Raw genomic sequence first — 19,302 nt, forward strand, 5'->3', positions numbered from 1 at the left:
CTAGTCCCCTCACCAATATACCATTACAGAAGCATGCTAGATGCTTCACAGGAATAAGTGAAGGCACGGACTCTGCCCTGAAGAGCTTATAGGCTAAATTCAGTATGATACAAAAAGAGAGGATCATAAATGCACAAGAAAGGGGAGGAAGGACAATAGCAAGGTCACACAGATAGTCAGCCATGTAGACAGCTCACTGGTTCCATTAGTTGGTTTATTTAGCTCATTTCTCATATGTGACATGGCAAAAGAGAGCTTTTTTTAAAGGGATTTGAATGAGCAGTATAGTCTGAGATCTCCTCCACCTCTCTTCCTCACAAGGGGTACCATGGAGGCCACTGAAGTGCCTGCTTGGGGAAATGAGGGAATCAAGGAGGGAACTGGGAGCTATGGAACTCCAGCTGTTCCATATCCTTTACCATGATAGCCTGGCTGATCAAAGGGTATTATCTGGCTAGTGTGGTGCTCCCCTTCTTAGGAATCTGAAGCCTCTGCAGCCCTTAGGGCTTGGGCCACCTGTCTGTCTCATGTGATTAGCATGGCTCTACAACAGAATTCCATCTGTAGTGCAGGCACACACATACACGGAAACAGCTCAACCCCTGACTCCCTCCTGTCCCTGTCCCTCTTCCTGCTCCTCTACAGCATGGGTTACTGAGCAGTTCTAATGTCCAAAACTAGCAACAAAAATAATGTTTTAAGCTATTGAACAGAGCGGGGGGGAGGGGGCAGGAGGGGAGCAGAGTAATCTGGCTCTGTTGATAAAATGACAGCAGGTGAATTACTGTAAACAAAACTTTAAAACATGCTCCTTGCCACCATCTAGTGGGTGGCTGGACATTTTATTTACTACAATAAATTACTGGGCTATCTTTTGGCAGAAGACACAGTAACACTTCACAAGACTAACAATAAATAGCTAATCATTTGTCCTCATAAATAGCTACTCTACTAATAGATTCAATAATATAAAATATGTAAAACTTTTGCATCATAAATACTTTGCTAAAAGCATGGCCTCTGTTTTATAGCTTCATACTATCAATTAAAAATAAGAACAATGTTGGAAACAGCTGTATACATTCATACTGGTTTTCATTGTTTCTCTGAACACTGCTTTCAGTTAGCCACTAGCATGCAATAAAGGGCTTCTTTTCATGTTCTTAATTTGCATTTTAAAAAGAGGGAGAGATTTAGGCTGCTTGTGTGACGTGGGCCAGATGCTGAAGTTCTTGCTATGTTCTTCCTGTGGCAATGCTGTCATTGAAATCCTGATCCCACTGAAGGACACTGGGAGTTTTGGCATTGTTTTCAAATGGGTCAAGATTTGCCTCACTGGGTCACTTGCCGGTATAAGAAATGAGTGAAAATGGAGGGCCAAATTCTGAGGTCCTTACTCACTTTTATCTCCATCCTTAATCAGGCAAAACTCCCATTGGCTTCCCAGAAGAAAAGCTGAGTAAGGACTTGAGGTTTCGCCTGTTTGAATCTGAGCTGGGTAATGGCTTTTCATGTACCCAGTAGTAACTGAAATCAAATTGGGAAAGTTCCCACAGAGATTGAAACGTAGATTAGCTTTGATAAATTTAACTTTGATAAACTGTGGTCCATCTCATTCCTCTCCTTACAGAAAAAATCACCTAGGAAACAGGAAAGTCTGCAAGGAAACAGAAAAAGACCATCAGCCAGAGCATCCTCCCAGGATCAGTAGGTATCACAAGCAGGTGATTCTTCAGCCCCTAATATCTGTGGATCTCTTGTTAAGCACATCGATAGCAGGGGATCTCCTGGAGCCCAGAACCAACTACTTTGCTTTTTGAACTGCTTCTACCCAGACGGTTCAGCAAGGCAGAACAGAGACATGTCAACGTTTATGTGGTCTCAGGCTGAGTTAACTATACAGGTTAGTATATTCTACCTCCTGCCCCATCTCAGTCGTCCTCTTCCATCCCCAACCCACCACCTTGCCACAGAAGGGCTTGCATAGGGACAGATAGGGTGGCAAGGCCCTGAGGCATCCAATCCATTCCCTTGCAGAGAATCTGCCATATTTCCAGAGGGGATGACACTCCCCCTTCCCCACTGTCAATAAGAGGTAAATTCCAGCAAAATGACGAATACTTCCCCTTCTCTGCATGACTTTTGCTCATTTTTTCTACTTAGCACTTCACACTGTAAGATTGCTGTAGCCCACAATTCAAATATTATCAACTCCACACAAGCATTGCCTTCTCATTCCCTTATTTGGCTTTGGAGCATAAATGCTTTTGAACTGCAATCGGGGATTATCCATTTTCTTTACACATGTACATTTCTTATATGAATGCAGCCCTTTACCAGTAAAAATTTGATTTTTCCAGTGATGCTTCTGTGTGTATAATCTTTGTTGATGTGGCTATTGCTAATAATTAGTGACTGGGCTCAGAACTGTAAATTTGATAGAGAAAGTAACAGGCTGAATTCAGAGATATTGAAATTGTTTTTATCATCAGTTAGTACTTCTATCCTGTAGTCCTAAATCATAAAATCCAGCAGGTGCTATCCTAAAAGCCATTTAGAGACCAGATTGTAAAAAGTAGTAATCTGTCACTCTGGGATAAGGTACCCACAAATCAGGGAGGCAATGAACTTTAGGGTTACAAAACAATGTTAATGTTGCATTTTAATAGCACATTTAACCACTGTTTAAATCTGACTGTGAAACACTTATTCATGTTGCTGAGCATTTACTCACACATGTATTGAAATTGACATCAATGCAATTTCTCTGGGAGTAAGTTTTAACCAACAAAAATGGTCCAATAATGAATTCCTACGTGCATATTCTTATTGTTAACATATGACTTCATTGTACTTGGCAGCATACACTCTCAGTTAATACTGAATGAATTTACTGTATTTAGGCTTTCATCTTTATATACAATGGACCCCAGGTTCTTGTATGGATAAGGCTTTCTGTTACCCCAGTCTAGAACACTGATGCAACAATGAGGATGGTTTAAATGCCGAGGTGCACAGACAGATCTGGGATTCTGACACTCCAGACTCCTCCCAAAGTCATATAGTGTGTGAAATGACAATGATACACTCTAGGGAAGATCCAAGAAGTCAAAATTCCAGATCTGATTTCAAAAACAGAAATTCATTTATCACTAAATAAATATCACTAAATAAAGCTTGGGACAGCTGTTGTATCTGTAGCTGGAAAAGATATAGTGGGTCATCAAACAAAAGAAATTTAACATGCAACTATTTATTCTTAATTTAATTCTTAAGGGATGGGGTAAAAACTATTAGATGCTAATTAGGTGGTACTAGTAATGGAGCTCTGCTTTATGTCTAGGTAATGAACTTCTGGTAAAACATAAATTCTAAGGCATTTACTGAAAACGAATACAGAGCCAACAATAAAATGCTTTGTTTCGGTGTAGTAGAGATAAGATGATACTTAGCATTTATATAATGCTGTTCATCAGTAGATCTTAAAATGCTTTGTCAAAGTTAGTAAGCATTATTATCTGCACTTTATAGATAGCAAATCTGAGGCACAGAGAGCAGAGGTCATAGAGTGGGTTAACAGCAGAGATGGAACAGACCAAAGATCTCCTGACATGCAGGTGAGTGCACTATCTGATGGACGATATTGCCTTTGTGTAAAAGGAAGAAAGGTGTGCATCCCTCTTTTCAAAGATTCATAGAGTTTAGGGCCAGACCGGACCATAAAATCATGTAATCTGTCCTCCCATCTAGCATAGGCCATATTATTTCATCCAATTCTGTATTGAGCCCAATAATTTGTGTTTGACAAAAGTATATCTTCCAGAAAGAAATCCAGTCTTAATCTGAGACTTCAAGAGTTTGAGAATCCACCACTTCCCTTGGTAGTCTGTTTCAATGGTTAATCATCCTCACTGTTAAAAATGTGTGCCTTATTTCTAATTTAAATTTTATTTGTCACATTTTAATTTCCAGTCCTGGAGTCTCGTTATGCCTTTCTCTGCTAGGTTAAAAACTCCTTTGGTGCCCATATATTCTTCCCGTTAAGGTACTTGCACATTGTAATCAGGCCACCTGATGATATTTTTATTGATAAACAACCAATGTGTCAATAGCAATGAGGCCACCACTGAACAGAGACCCATCAAACTCTTTTATGACACTGCTGGTGCACTGGAGTGATTTTCAGTTGTTGCTCACTGGGCTGGATTTTAACCACAGGCACAAAAGCAAGATGCTCCATGTGTTGTTACTGTACCCCACTGGGCCATCTAGTCCCTTTAAGAGTTTCCTCAAGAGATTATCCTATCAGGAGAGGGAAAGACCGTCCCTTCCCACCCCTCCAGCCACCAAAAATGACCTTCTTCTGAGGTAATTGTAGTCATTGCTCACACGGCTGAGGTGACAAGCAGTGTGTGAGGAGATGGGGAGGAGTTAGTGGGCCTTTCCTAAATCTACAAAATTAAAAAATATTGTTTGGTTTCTTTCTGAGCTAGATGAATAAGACCAATTCTTACATTGTCTGAATTGGCTTGTTCATCCTTGTTCTAATTCTTTGAAAATTAGATACAGATCATGATGCACCATCTGATAATAACACTTGCTGAACCTAAGCACAAAATAATCGTTCCAGAAGGAATTATAAAAGTGGTGGGATGGAGCAGACTGAGTTGCACAAAGACCTTTTTTATTACTGCAGTCAAGAGCTATTACATTTTCCCCAATATATTTAAAGAACCACTACTGCACTAAGGCAAATATTTAAAAATACACTTCATGGAACTTACTGGGATAAAATAATTGAATTATTGTCTGTGATACTAAATGTCTTGGTATTAGTTTTGTCTTCCTCCCGTCTCCTTTTTTCCCTTCTGTCCCCTTTTTTTTAAACCAGTATGATATGCGTTATTGTGATATATCTGACTGGATATTGTTGGTTTGACTTTTTGTGGTTTGCTGTACATTGTAATATGTCTATTATTTCCTACCATGTAATGTGTTAATAGAAAAATATAATAAAAATACTGTTAAAAATGCATTGACATTCTCAGAGTTGTACAGGGATTTAATCTCAGTTCTGATTAAATCTAATTTATCTGTAATGGGTATCATAAAGCTGCAAACCTACAATACTCTATATTTTGAACATTTACCAGACAGTACTAGACAAGCCCCAGCACTTTTTCTACATTTCTTTTCCCATTACTGTTGATTACCAAGATATTCATGTATAAATAGAAGCTGTCTCATTTTTGATTGGTCTATCCCTTCAGAATGATTCATTCATTTGGAAAAATTACCTACTGAAATTACTCCCTCATGTTATACCAGGACAGAATGTCATTGAATCTACAATCTTGTGTCTGTGACATCGTCATTGCTGCCACAGTCGTGAAATGTGAGGTCACAGACACTGGATAGTGGTATTACTGAGGATATGATCTTGTGAGGTGCAGAGACAGTATCTCACAAGATTGGACTCAAAATGAATCATGCTGGAAAGGAGACTTGAGGAAAAAGTGTGTATGTAAACAACTTGGGGCACAATCCTGTATGGTGATAAGTGCCTCCTGCAATGTGCTGGTCACCTTTTACCATCACTGAAGTCAGTGGTAGTTGAGAGTGCTTGGCAACTTTCACGGTTGGGAACTTGATCTGAGGCAAAAAATGTACATAATTGTAGGGGGAAGTGAGGTTGGCTGTAGCAGTTTAAAGATACAGAATGAGTTACACAATTTCTCTAATTAGTGAGAGCCCTAAAATTCGACTGAAAACAATAGGTAAAGGAAACGCTGAGTTCATTAGCCTTAGGATAGGAAGACATCTGTATAAAAACAACTGGTTGCTTGAACTACAAGAGCACTCCCACCACTTGCTAGCACTGATACAGCTGTATTGATGCTGGCCCAACGGTGGAAGAATTCCCTAAAATCCTCACTTCACTTGGAAGGGAAATATTACAAGAATGAAAAACAGAGGCAATGGTACCCCTCAGGAACCTCTTATATTCTGAGTCTGCCTGAAGGCTTCCACAAAATGTTCAAAGAGCCAAACTGCTGAAAGCTCTCCAGCATATTTGCCTGAGGGGATGGGATTGGAGTGTGTCTGTGTTATGTTTATTTCAAGTTGGTAAAGTGAAGTGTCTCTTTTTGGTTGACATGAGTTAACTGACTTGATGATATGTTTTAAAAAAAATGTACATGAACCCAGAAACAATGGCAATGGGTTGGTCTTTTTTTTAATACATCAAGTTAAATAAATGCTAGATATTGTTGATACTGACTTGGCTTCAATTTGTGCGGCACTAAGCTACTACCATTCTAATTATTTTCATTGACCTAGCTTGTTATAAAATCTATAGCAGCCCAACAATTCCACAGATGATTTGTTGGCAGAGGGCTCAGAATATAAATAATACTGAGAATGAAAGCTGGTATTCACGACAGCACCTTTTTCCATGTGCTATAATGTCACCGCCTGAGTGTATTTGGCAAAATCTATTTTCAACCACGAAACTTGCTTGCAGTAATTGCAACAGAAAATGAGTCCAACTATAAAGTGCATGCATAACTTCTACTGAATATGCGTGAAGTGAAGAGAATGCCTTTGAAAAAAACGTGCCGGAAATGTTTTAGTATCTATTCTTGGTATTCAATTATATAGCTGTTTGCAGACTTGGCAAAGAAGTATAAGTATCATTATCTCCATTCTACAGATGAGGTATGGAGTCGCAAACAGCTCTTAGGTTGCTCTAACTTGGGATAGGCCGTGAATCAGTCCCCAGTGACCCCAGGATAGAGAACCCCCAAGCAGTTCCCCTTCGTCCCTGAGCCAGACTCAGAACCAGTAGGAATGGATCTTACCATAATACCCAGAGGGTCTATCAAACATTAAATAACTGTAATATGTTTTTTTAGCTATAAAGGTCAAGCAGCCAGCATGGCTGACCAATACTCCTGTGACACAGGATAAGCTCTTCAGGGCACAGGCTGTCTTTTTGTTATATGTTTTCACAGTGCCTAGCACAGTGGGGGCTTCCTGGAGGTTGCACCATACCACAGTACAAATAAATAATTAATAGTAAGTTGTATATTCAAAATAACCTGTGGATAAGACATTGCTTGGAAGCCATACAAGCTGGTTTTATTCCCAGCCCTGCCACTGATATGCTGTGTAATCATGGGTAAGTCACTTTATCACTCTATACCTCAGTTTCTCCATTTGTAAAATAGGGATAATGGTACTTGCCTTTCTTTGCCAAGCTCTTTGAGATTTGTGGATGAAAAGAGCTACGCTATATCTAGTTCTTTTAAGCAGCCATAAATTACCCTTGAGCAAGAAAGTAGGGAAAGAGTAATGGTATTTACAAGTAGCCACTTTAATTACACTGCATAACAACTCATATGCACTACATTCCATAGTGCTTGCATAAGCAGACACAAAAATTTACTCATTTAATTACTGTATTCAGATTTATAGCTGTACCTACCTAGAACTCGAGGTGTATTACAAAATATCCATAAAGCACAATGATTTTAATAAAAATAACAAGACTGTCACAAATGCTGACGTTAGGGAAAGAAGCTTAAACACCTTCCTTTTACTTTGTAGGAGATTGTGCTGTCTGTCCTCCACTGGTGCTACTCACTGCCCTGCCTCAAACAGGATATATATCAAACAGAGGCAGGTTTAAAAACCTTCCCTCTGCTCTTTGGGAGAATGCTTTCAAATCCGTATATTTTGATTTGTGAGTTTCTAACTGGGTTTTTAATATTTTCATAGTGTTTGTATGAGTCATATTGCTGGTTTTTTGGAATTAAGAATTTTGAGCCTCTATTTATTTTTAACTATACTGTGGGGTATTTTATTATATTTATTTCTCAAATACTCCCTTATTATTTTTGGGCTGACCTTAAAAGACAATTTTTTTCTAGGGTTTTGTTTTGTTTTTTTTTTTTTTTGGGGGGGGGGGGCTCCAATACTGTAGCTTGGCAGGGGCAGAGATCCACTAGCATGGAACAAGATGCAGGACTGGAGCCTTAGTTTGTAATATAATGCCTAGCAAAAACAGGGAAACAGTCAGTACCAAACATCATCCTTCTGGCATACAGCAGTCAACATCCACTTTGATCTGGTGCAAATGGAAATACATGAGGTGCAGAGCAATAAAGCATCAGGCACCTTGGCTAGTCATGGACTTCCGTGCCATGGGAGTTTCAAATGGGTATCAAATGCTACCAAATCATAAGTCCCATTTCTCACTCACTTTGCATTGGTGTAAATAGTTACACATGGTGCACAGCAACAGTGAACCAAGCCGAGAACCTCCAATTTTGTAACACCAGAAATGTATGGAAGGCCAAGTGGGTTTCCTTGTTCTCTTCTCAGTCACAGTGCTCTTCCAAGAAAGCAGTTTTAATCTCTGCTGGACAGAAAACTGTCCTCTGTCCATTCTGTTCCCTCATCCAACACAGCTTTGGAGTGCAATCAAGTTTCAGTCAATTTTAGTTAGACAGATATAGCAGCCTTTAAAACTACCTGTATAAAAGAGACTATTAAACTGGTGGGGAAACATAATGATTTACAAATTATTTCTGACAGCACTGAGACTGTAGTAGGTGTTTTGATGAAGGATAATGCAATTCTTCATACAAAATTTAAGGTTTAGAAAATCATTTTAAATTATATAATCTTAGAATATTCGGTCTTTCTGAGACTTTAGATGATTCAAATCTCTTCCTCTTATTGCTTGAAACAATTTTGGGAAGAAAATCTGATCCCTTCTTTGAAAATGATTAAAGCACTCCTTTTTCCATTTAAATGTTCTCCTCCTTTATCTGCTTTGTTTTAAACACTCATTGTTATTTTCACTTCAATATCAGCCAGATGAGGTGAAATGGAGAAATAAGGGAAAAGTATCTTGATTGAGTAAAACTTTACATTTAACAATGCTACCCAGATGCACAGAAAGAAGTTGCTGATGCTTAATTCTGAGTTTTTTTTATCAGATGCTGTAACTGCATCAGTACTTCTCCTGCAAAGCTTAGATTTACTGTAGATGGGAAGAAGTTTGCCTTTTTTACTTTTGAGAAAGCTAAGGCTTGTTTTAGGCTATGTCTGAGTAATGGGAAAAAAGGGCAGAGTGTTGAGGTTCCGGGTGCTTCAGAGCACAATATCATGGCAAAGTCTAGCTGTCTGAATTTCAGAAAAGTATTTTGATATGCTGTGGTGTTTTCATAGTATATTAACATGAATGCATTTCCTAATCTCCCTGTAGAGGAATGTATTTCTTGCATTTTCTTATTACTTTTAGACACATTTGGTAGTTGTTTATATTTTGGTTTTGTATTTAAATATAGTATCCAAATTAATTTGAGGACTCAAGCCCCAATCCTTCAAACACACATTTAATTTTACACTTGAGTAGTGCCACTTCAATGGGTCTGCTCATTCACATAAAGTTCAGCATGAATGGAACTTCAATATCAGGGCCTAATACTTGACAAGTGATATTTTTATTATTTCCTTTTGAATTTTGTCTTTACAAAAGTATTACTAATCAATAGGAGTTTATTCCTGACTGCAATTTTAAAGGATACTGAATATATTTTTTAAATGAAATAAAAGACAGAGTGCCCAAACATTATATAATAATATACTATAAACACTTTGTCATGTTTAGAAAATACTCAGAAGGCATGTTCATTGGAAAGAGAAACTACTGCACTCTTATTAACTGCAAAAGCACCCAATTCAGATAGCGTTTCTTCAAGCTTTTAAAAACATGCAAATCATACGGTCAGAAACTTAATATATTATTAATATAACATAGTCATGCCCATACTAACATTACATCCTCATATTTGCATAATCATTCCAGTATGAGTAACATGATACCTATCCTTAATAATATCATGTGGTTTGCGCACTTTTTTTTCTTACAAATGTCTTTGTTCATGCCAGTCCTGCAACATTATATTTCTAAAACAAAGATGGTTTACCCAGTTAGGAAGATCAACTTAACATGCTGAGAAAACTACAGAGTAGGTAGAATCTCACTCCAGACATTCTCTCCCAGAAATTGCAGATTTGTTTTTGGGTTTTTTTTAAGTGTTGGGAACAACTGTTTTAAAATAAAGCAGTATAGTAACAACACTACTGTGAAGCCAATGAACTGGAGAAAAATTATGCAAATATAATTGATTTGAACCAGATTTTGAAGGAACTACAGAATTAACCCTTTATGAAACAAGTATTTGCTCTGTGACTCATCTGATTAATTGAAACAGAACAAAAGGTCAATGTGATGCATTACAGATGATGAAATAATAGGACTGAAGAAATATACCAATTAAAATATTCTGAAAACAAGAAGAAAGCAGGACTAATATGCGCTGGCCAGAATCTGAAGTGGTGTAAATCAACATACCTGTATTGACATAAATAGAGAGAAACTGATTTACACTAGCTGAGGATCTGGCCAAGGGTGTGTGGGTATGTATAGGTGTGTGAATTTGACCAGAGCTGATAAGACTTACATTGAACAAATGAAATTCCATTTACAAAGCATGGATTAAAGATAAGCATGGATTAAAGATGCACAGATGTATCAGAGTTGTGAGCAAAACAATATGGCAAGATAAGTGATGTGAATAGCCCATTAGTAGACAAAAATAGAGCAGCAAACAATAGTGTCAAATCCTCTTTAGAACAATATATAATATAAAATGACTCAATTGGTATAAATCTGCCAATTTTGAGAATTTATCCAATGGGAGAAACTGGAAATCACTTTAGCACATGATTAAATTCTATTGACTTCAGTGGGACTTAAGCATGTATTAAACATGTGTTAAACATGTCCTTAAGCCTGCTTCCTGAATAGGTGCCTTGGATGTCATTAAAGATGAAGTTGAAGATGTCTATAGGCAGTATGTCTTAGATGAGTGTTGGATTTGGAGAAGAACAGAGGAATAATCTACAAATATTTGAAGTGGCAGGTGGGAGGAGGAGAAGAGGCACGAGAAGCGCCTGGCGTGGAGTGGGGTTGGAGCGTGGGTCGGGCCTCAGGGGCAGAGGCCAAGTGGGAGCTTCTGGTGGAGGCTGTTTCGGGAGGCTAAGCCTCCCCAAGTCTCTTATAGCCACCGCCCATAGGCATACTCTCAGAGCGCAGAGCTTTTTACTAGCACACCCACCAGGGAAAGGAGATCTCATAGTCCAGCAGCCCAGCCCCTGGGAACAGTGCTGACCCCACGCACTTCCAGTGTAGCTTAAACATACCCTCTCCCAAAACCGCACCTAAAGGCATGAGCCTTTTGGTTTACAGTTTACTTTTTCTAGGGCACATGAGAGGTGTAACACATAATGCAGACTGCACAGAATTCTGAAACACCATTGCTCTTTTTTTAATAGTACAAAAAATGCACAAACCTATACAAAAATAAGAAATCTTACACACATTTACCTGCTTCGGTTTCCTCACCGCTATGGAGCATTCTTTGGTCTGAGGTCAGGATCCTTTTGCTGGAGCTCATGACTTGAAGTCTAAACCCTGGAACCTCTCTCTCCCTAGGTCAACTTGCTTTCTGTAGCCTGGGTGGTCTAGGAGATAAACCAGCCCCCACCACAAAAGCATGACCTCCCTCCCAAGTCGCTCTATGTGAGTTCCTCAAGTTTATATTTCCCACCAACAACACCTAGTTGAATTGCCCACTCTCCAAACTTCAGCTCCCACAGACAAGCTGCAAGAAATGGCTTCTCCCAGCTCCAGCCAGCCTCCTCAACATATTGACAACTCAGAGTACAGATATTCTCCATTGTATCTAGTCTGGGAGAGACAGGGAGCCTTGTCTGCAATGATGGATACACATAGACATAGACACATTCCATTGTACAGAAATTTTCATGACTTCATCATATCAACCAGAACAATAACATGTACAGACAGATTCCCTAAATTGTCAAAGGCACCATCCTGCATTTGCAAAGAGATGAAATGAAGGCTCAGATAGGCCTCTTCCATCTCTGACATTTTTCATTCTATGATTCTCCATTGTGTTGTGGGAATGCTGCATAGATATGTTGGAAGATTGCTAATTGTGCCAAATCGTTTCATGATTTTGTGAGGCTGGTAGCACAGATGGGGTGATCTGAAGTTTCAAAACAAAGCCTGCTGCTTTGCAAACATTGTCTATCCATGTCTGTTTTCCCTTCCATAAAAAGGGTAAAAAGTTTCTAAAATTCATCACAGAATCATAGAAATGTAGGGCTGGAAGTGACCTTGAGAAGTCATCAAATTCAGACCACTGCGCTGAGGCAGGGCAAAGTAAACCTAGACCAGCGCTGACAGGTGTTTGTCCAACCTGTTATTAAAAACTTCTAATGATGGGGATTCCACAACTTCCCTTGCAAGTCTAGTCCAGTGCTTAACTATCCTTATAGTTAGAAAGATTTTCCTAATATCTCACCTAAATCTACTTGCTGCAGATTAAGCCCATTATTTCTTTTCCTACCTTTAATGGACCTGAAGGACACCTGGTCACAGTCCTCTTTATAACAGCCCTTCAAATATTTGGAGACTTTCAGGTTTCCCCTCAGTCTTCTTTTCTCAAGACTAAACATACTCAGTTTTTTAAATCTTTCCTCATAGGTCAGATTTTCTAAACCTTTTATCATTTTTGTTGCTCTCCTCTGGACTTTCCAATTTGTGCACATCTTCCCTAAAGTGTGGCGCCCAGAACTGGACACAGTACTCCTGCTAAGACCTCACCAGCACTGAGTTGAATTGTACAATTGCCTCATGCGTCTTATATACAATACTCCTGTTAATACGCCACAGAATTATATTAGCTGTTTTTGCAATTGCATCACATTGTTGACTCGTATTGAATTTGTGGTCCACTATCACACCCAGATCCTTTTCTGTAGCGTTACAAACCAAGTATTATTCCCCATTTTGTAGTTGTTTGATTTTTCCTTCCTTAAGTGAAGTATTTTGCACTTATCTTTATTGAATTCCATCTTGTTAAATTCTGACCAATTCTCCAATTTGTCGAGGTCATTTTAAAATCTAAGACTGTCCTCCAGAATGCTTGCAACCCCTCCCACCACTGAGATTCATGACTGAAAAGTGCTATATATGAGAGAACTTCACTAATTTGCCATTTGGTAACACAAGCACCTTGGAATTTCCAAACCAAAATTGTGCACCACTGCTCTGCTTTTACAAGGATTTCATGGACAGCTGTAGAGGTCTCATATTATTATGACTTCACTATTTTTAGAAGATACTAGAACATTAAATAGTATACTTTGATGTATAATCTTAACTGCTTGAAATGAAAGTGCACTTGTGAAATGAATACATAAAGTACATTTTATGATGCATTTTCCTTGCTTTCCTTTGTTCACATGGGCCCCAATTAGTTCACATAGGCACTGTTCCTAAAAGGGGCTCCACATGGGAGACCCCTGTAACAACAGTTTGCCTGCACAGTTGTTGGCCCTGGTGGAGCTCATGGCAGGATTGGGGCCTTAATCAACAAATACAATAAGAAAGTTAGGAGAATGCATCCCGAAATGTACTAAGTATCTTAGTGCCTGTGTGGATCCTGTTAGTGAAATTTGGTAATTAGCAGATGTCCCAGTCAGTAGTGTAAGTGGGAAGGAAGAGAGCGAAGCATTTTACTAGCCAGGATGGAAGATGCTTTCGCAGAGGTGCCAAGCCAAAAATAAATAAATAACTAAATAAAAAGAGCAGCACAGTAGTACCGCAGGGCACTCCCTAGAAGCTGGTGCCCAGGGCAACTACTCTGATCACTTGTTCCTAGAACTGGCTCTTGTAGCCAGTTTCTTCTGTATTGTGATTTTAAGGGGTTTCTAACATCGTCTCCCAAAGGATTACTGTATGCCATGATACAGAAGAAAACTTATTTCCAAGGGGAGAGGCGTGTTATGAAGCAAAAGGGAAGGAAACAAACGATAACTTTAACCCTTTAAGGGCCTTTCAGATTGCAAGCTCCTGGGGGGATGGGGTGGGACCAGGCCTTCTCATAGGTGGCACCACTGTTAAATCTAAACATAACACAAATGACAGCCGCGAGTCAATAACAAAGCAGGGGGGAGGAGGGGGGAGCAGCTCAACGAAAGTACAACAGCCAGACGCCCACAGGGGCACACGCGGCACAGACCCCGCACAGCCAAGTGAACGCGGAGCAATGTGTTGCAAGCAAACGGGCCTGCGCAGCGCTGAGCGGGCAGCTACAAGCAACGCGTTCGCGCGCTCTCCTTTGTGTGTATGGCGCGCGCGGGGACAGGGATTAAAGGAGGGGGAGGAGGCTCCGCTCCGCTCTGAGTCTCCTTCTGGGCGCCGCCGCGGTGCCTGGCGGGCGGGCCAGCCCAGCTCTCTTTAGCTCCTCCCACTCCGCCCCTCCCTGTTCGCTCCGCGCGACGCGTCACAGCGGCCGCGACCAATGGGCAGAGCAGGGCGCTGAGTCGGGGCCGGGAGAAGGCGGGGCGGGGCCGGTGGCGAGCCAATGGGCCGTGGGAGGATGATTCCAGGAGCAGGAGCCCAGGCAGCCCCACCCCTCCCCCCGCAGCAGCAGCAGCGCAGCAGCAGCTCCCCGGCGGCGGCCGGGCGCAGGGGAGCGCGAGCGAGCGGGGCGCAGTTTCGCAGCCGGGTGGGAGCTGCTGCTGCTCTGGCTCCGTCTCCTTGCAGGTAAAGCTCTGCGGGACACCCGGGGCGGGGCGGTCGCTCCTGCCCCTGCCCCGCGCGCTGGAGGAGGCGGTGGCAGGGCTGAGGGCTGGTCGGGGGGCGCTGTAGGGGCAGGTGTCCTGTGCACCCTGTAGGTGTCTGGGCTGGGGCGGGGGATCCCTCACCAGAGCTGGCTGGGGGTGGCTCTGTACCTCGCTGGGCAGGGGGCGGGTTTGGCTCCCTGACTTCTACTGCAGTGGGGGCGGCGGCGGAGGCAACACAGAAACATCGCCGGCGTTAGTAAGAGACCCTGCGTGCCTGTGCTGCTGCTCCGCCCAGGACAAAAGAAACACACGGAGCCGCGGAGAGTGCGTGTGACTCGCTCCGCTTGCAGCGCTCGGCTGAAAACGTGTGTGGAGGAGCCGGCTGCCCACTTGCCAGGAGCGCTTCTTTCTGCACCGATCTCAGCCCACCCTTCTCCCCGCTCCCCTGCTGCCGCCTTCCCCAGCTGAAGAGTCCTCCTCTCCCCTGAGTACAGGCAACAGCGAGCGAGACCTGTGCCTTCCCCTGCTGTGGAGCTGGAAAGTAGGATTAAGTTTCTTGGTCCCCTAAACAATGCCCGTGGCCAGTTCTAGTCCGATAGCGGGGCTGTGTGTGGATAGCATTTACTGTCGTTCTCGTGCAGGCAGAATCCTCAATTCCTGGTTTTCTTTAGCTGCATAAACAACTGATCGAATTTGAGAAGGCACCGCCTCATTAATTCACAATTATCGAAGGAACCCGGTTTTGTTAAACTCTAGCCGTATGTTTAGCACGCTGCCAGCTAGTGGAATGTGTTATCTGTAATATTGAATACACAACTTCCCTTCTACATCTAAAGGATCCCCCCCAGACTTATATTTTGTTAGGCACCATGACATACCAGACCACAGTGACATCAAGATATGCGTTGTGAACATACCAAAAAGAGAGCAGGTGTTGTCCGACCCTACGTCCCCTGACTTCAAGCACACAGTTAGGTCCTGTTTAAACAAACAAAAGGTGTGTGTGTTATAATATTGTTTCTCTCCTTATTTTGGGAACATCCTTGTGTGGAACAATTCTGTCCCTGTAATGAAAAGCCACGCAGATTGACCTATCCTATATATAGGTATGATTAAATAATGATGATGATCCCAAATATAAAGGGGGAAGGGGGGAAGGACAGCAATACATGGGGAAACTTTCTGGGAAAGATGAAGTCTGAGTAGCTGCTGAAATCTGTTTAATTAGGCATTTCTGTAGCGGCCATCATAATATGTAAGCTGTTAGTAGCCATGTATGTGCTTCCTGCTGATTAAGGGTCACACTTTTAATCATTCATTAAATTGTAAACCAGGAGTGGGTTAGATTTGAAAATCTTTGTTTTTTTTGTGAGTGGCCCATTCTGCTCTGCTAGGTAGCATTTTCTGAATATTTTCCTTTTTCTTTCTTTCTCAGGTCCATACCACTCCATACTTGCATCTCAACAGAATTGGGTACCACAACAAGAGGGCTTGAAGGGCACACTTCAGGAGGGAGAGAGAGGGAGAGAGTGTGCGTGCGTGTATGTGTACCTACACAGGTTAGAAATGTGTAGAGGCTGTTTCAAGGAACTAATGCATTCCGCTAGTAACACTGACAAACTCTGCAAGCTGAACAGCTATAGAGCAAGGAACTTACCAGTTCTGCTGAACAAGCTGGCAGAGCTTGTATACTCCACATGACAAATAACTCTATACTTCTTTCCTTCTTAAAATGCATAAAGCTAGGAGACCAAATGCAAAAACCAACCACTAAGATTCCCCAGGTAAAAACATAAAGTTAAGAAATGCTAAACTTAAGGTTTTGACAGCAATAATTAAATTGGGTTGCAACGTGCATTTACAGTTCTTTTTCCTTGTTAAAGATGTGTATCTGGTTATGTGCTTATTTTATCTTTCTGTTAGTAAGATGTATATTATAAAATATGCATGATGTGCTGCATGACCCAGCGAACTTTGCTGTTGGAATCTTAAGTTTGTGTTTAGAGTTGCCAACCCTCCAGGATTGTCCTGGGGTCTCCAGGAATTAAAGATTGTGATGAAATCTCCAGGAATACATCCAACCAAAATTCTTGACTATGATTTTTAAATGCCAATTGTAGGACCTAGTTCTCTAGGAACTCTATGCATGTGTTTCCTGTTGAAGTCCATGTGAGTTCTGCAGATGGAGTCCTTGCAAAATTAAATCCTTCATGTTGCATTAACACGGTTGTATTTGGGTTTATTTTGCCCAAATTGGTATAATCATGTACGTAGTATTCATCATCCTCAAAACAATTTTGTAAACATTTACAAATCCTCACAAGGCATTTGTTTTTATGAAATGGGAATAATTATCCTTTTTGCAAAAATGAGGAAACTGTCAGGATTATAACTCAACTCTATGCTCAGACCATAGTCAACCATGCTTGTCTACTTTTCTCAATACTTTGTATTTTGTGAAATACAAAGTTATGTTCAAAGAGGTTTTGGTAACATTTTTAAAATCTTCCTTTTTACCTTAAAAGGTTTCAGATTTACATGTCACTGGTGTAAAATATTATGTTTTCCTATGCAAAACATGTCAGTATGATTTTCATTTCCTTAAGCAAAGCTAATGGTGTTTAAGTGTAATTGTACATTGGATGTTTTTCAGATTTGCAGCCAACATAATGCTGGAGCTCTACGCTTTGAACAAGCATTTCACAGAATGGCACAGTCAGAATTTAATTTGGATCATGAAATATCATGGTTTGTCCTTCCCTCTTATTGGGCTAAAATTATTGTTGGACTCATTTCCTGCATGTGTTTTGCTAACAGCTATGATGGAGATTTTGTCTTTGATGACTCAGAAGCTATCATCAATAATAAGGTTTGTGTTTTTTTCTGACTTAAATTGTAGTAGAAAGAAATTAATTGAAACTGATACCGCCAACTTAATGATGCTCAAAATGTGAACCTCACAAAATAAGAATTTTGGGTTGAATTTCTCACTCCTTTACCCCTTCTCTTTGTTAAAATTATCATCTCTTTCTGAAAATGGTTTTAAAAAGTAAGCCACTATTTATGTAAAGACTGCACAAAACCTATGCATTTACTGCTTTGTTGCAAAGCAAGCAGAAGGAGCACAAATAATCAAATGAACTTCCCAAAGCTGTATTGACTACTTGGTTTGCTGTTAGTGCACAAACAAGGAAGCAGCAGTGAACAAATTAATTAGCCCTGACTTAATTCTCTTTAGCCAATTGAGATCCATTGGACAGACAGCTCTGATGATACAAGATACAGTAGCAGCACCTTTTCCAAATGAAATGTGCTTTGCTCACTTGTGTACTGAAGGTGAAATTGGCTAGATTTGCACAATGTTTGGGCCTGACCCTGAAAACACTGGTGCACATGAGACTACTTATTCCCATTAAAGTCATTGGTGATTAGATCCATAAAGGGGACTTAGGCACCCAGTTAGATACCCAGGCTCCGCATACATTGTATGGAGAGAGTTAGGTACCTAAGGAAGGGATACACAGAAACCAACAAGCTGAGCAGGGAGCCACCTAAACTAAGCAGTAGAAAATGCCAAGGAGAAGGGCAGGGCTTAGCCCCACCCCTCAGAGATGGTTAGGCTCTTAACTCAGGACTGGAGAGAGTGCCTTCCTCTGACAAGGATTCACAGACATGAACCCTCTCCTGGAACTAGATGCCTAAGCCAGGTCAGTCTTGCTTGTGGAAAAAACAGGGCGAGAGAGTGCCCCGTGTCCCATTAATGCCGATGCCCTTGTGATCAAGACACTCACCTGGGATGGGTTCAAGTCTCTGTCCCAAATCAGCACAAGTGGGCATTCAAACCTGGGCCTCCCGCATCTCAGGTGAGGACTCTAATTATTAGGCTATTGGGTGTTAGGAGACATGCACACAACTGCAAAAAATCCTGACCTGTCCCCCAGCTGTCCTTTTTTGTGGCACCTGATCTGCTAGGCATGGTCTGAGCAGACCTACTGGATCGGTCCCCACAGACAAGTTAGGTGTGGGAACACCTAGTTTAAGATTTCTACCAGGGCTTAGGCATGAACTAGAGAACTGAGCAGCTTAGCATCATCAGGTGGTTTTGTGCATGCCCACCAGCAAAATCTTAAGCACCTAAGGGACTTTACCTACAGAAACTTAGGCACCTAGGGAATTTCAACACATCCAGGGTTAGGCAGCAGTTGAGTGGGGTTTTGTGGATCTCAGAAATAACAATAATGTAGGATTTAGGCACTCAAAATCCCTTTGTGGATCTAGTCCTGGGAGTTATACCATTGACTTCAGTGAATGCAGATTATGGACCTTAGTACCCAACCTAATATCCACTGAAGTCAGTCGGAGACTTTCCATTGACTCCAATGGGTGGTGGATGGAAGCCAGCTGAATAAAATTACTTTTGTGCAGAAGTGCTTGCAGGATGGACTGGTGGTGAGTTTCACTCAGCAAGGGTTCTCAAGGTTTTTCATAAGGTAAACCCCAGCCTAACGATTCATGTGAGACACTCTATCGCCCTTTTCTTACCGTTAATGATCACATAACATTTCTGTG

General features: G+C 41.2%; 1 protein-coding gene across 3 annotated transcripts in view; it reads left to right on the plus strand.

Annotated features, from left to right (window-relative positions):
* Nucleotides 1-14,624: 14,624 nt before the first annotated feature.
* Nucleotides 14,625-19,302, plus strand: part of TMTC4 (transmembrane O-mannosyltransferase targeting cadherins 4) — an 81,231-nt gene continuing 76,553 nt past the window's right edge. The window contains exons 1-3 of one of the 3 annotated variants that reach the window (XM_067536860.1): nt 14,625-14,713; nt 16,169-16,292; nt 17,387-17,602. In XM_067536860.1, coding sequence (XP_067392961.1) covers nt 17,441-17,602 — 162 coding nt within the window. In that variant the 5' untranslated portion in view covers nt 14,625-14,713; nt 16,169-16,292; nt 17,387-17,440. Of the gene's footprint in view, nt 14,714-16,168; nt 16,293-17,386; nt 17,603-19,302 lie in introns of those variants that run through there. The other 2 variants (XM_067536858.1, XM_067536859.1) reach the window with 2 other exon arrangements.

This window comes from Emydura macquarii, unplaced genomic scaffold, assembly GCF_026122565.2.
Source record: "Emydura macquarii macquarii isolate MOO-44397 ecotype Brisbane River unplaced genomic scaffold, CSIRO-AGI_Emac_v2 contig_3671, whole genome shotgun sequence".
NCBI lineage: Eukaryota > Metazoa > Chordata > Testudines > Chelidae > Emydura > Emydura macquarii.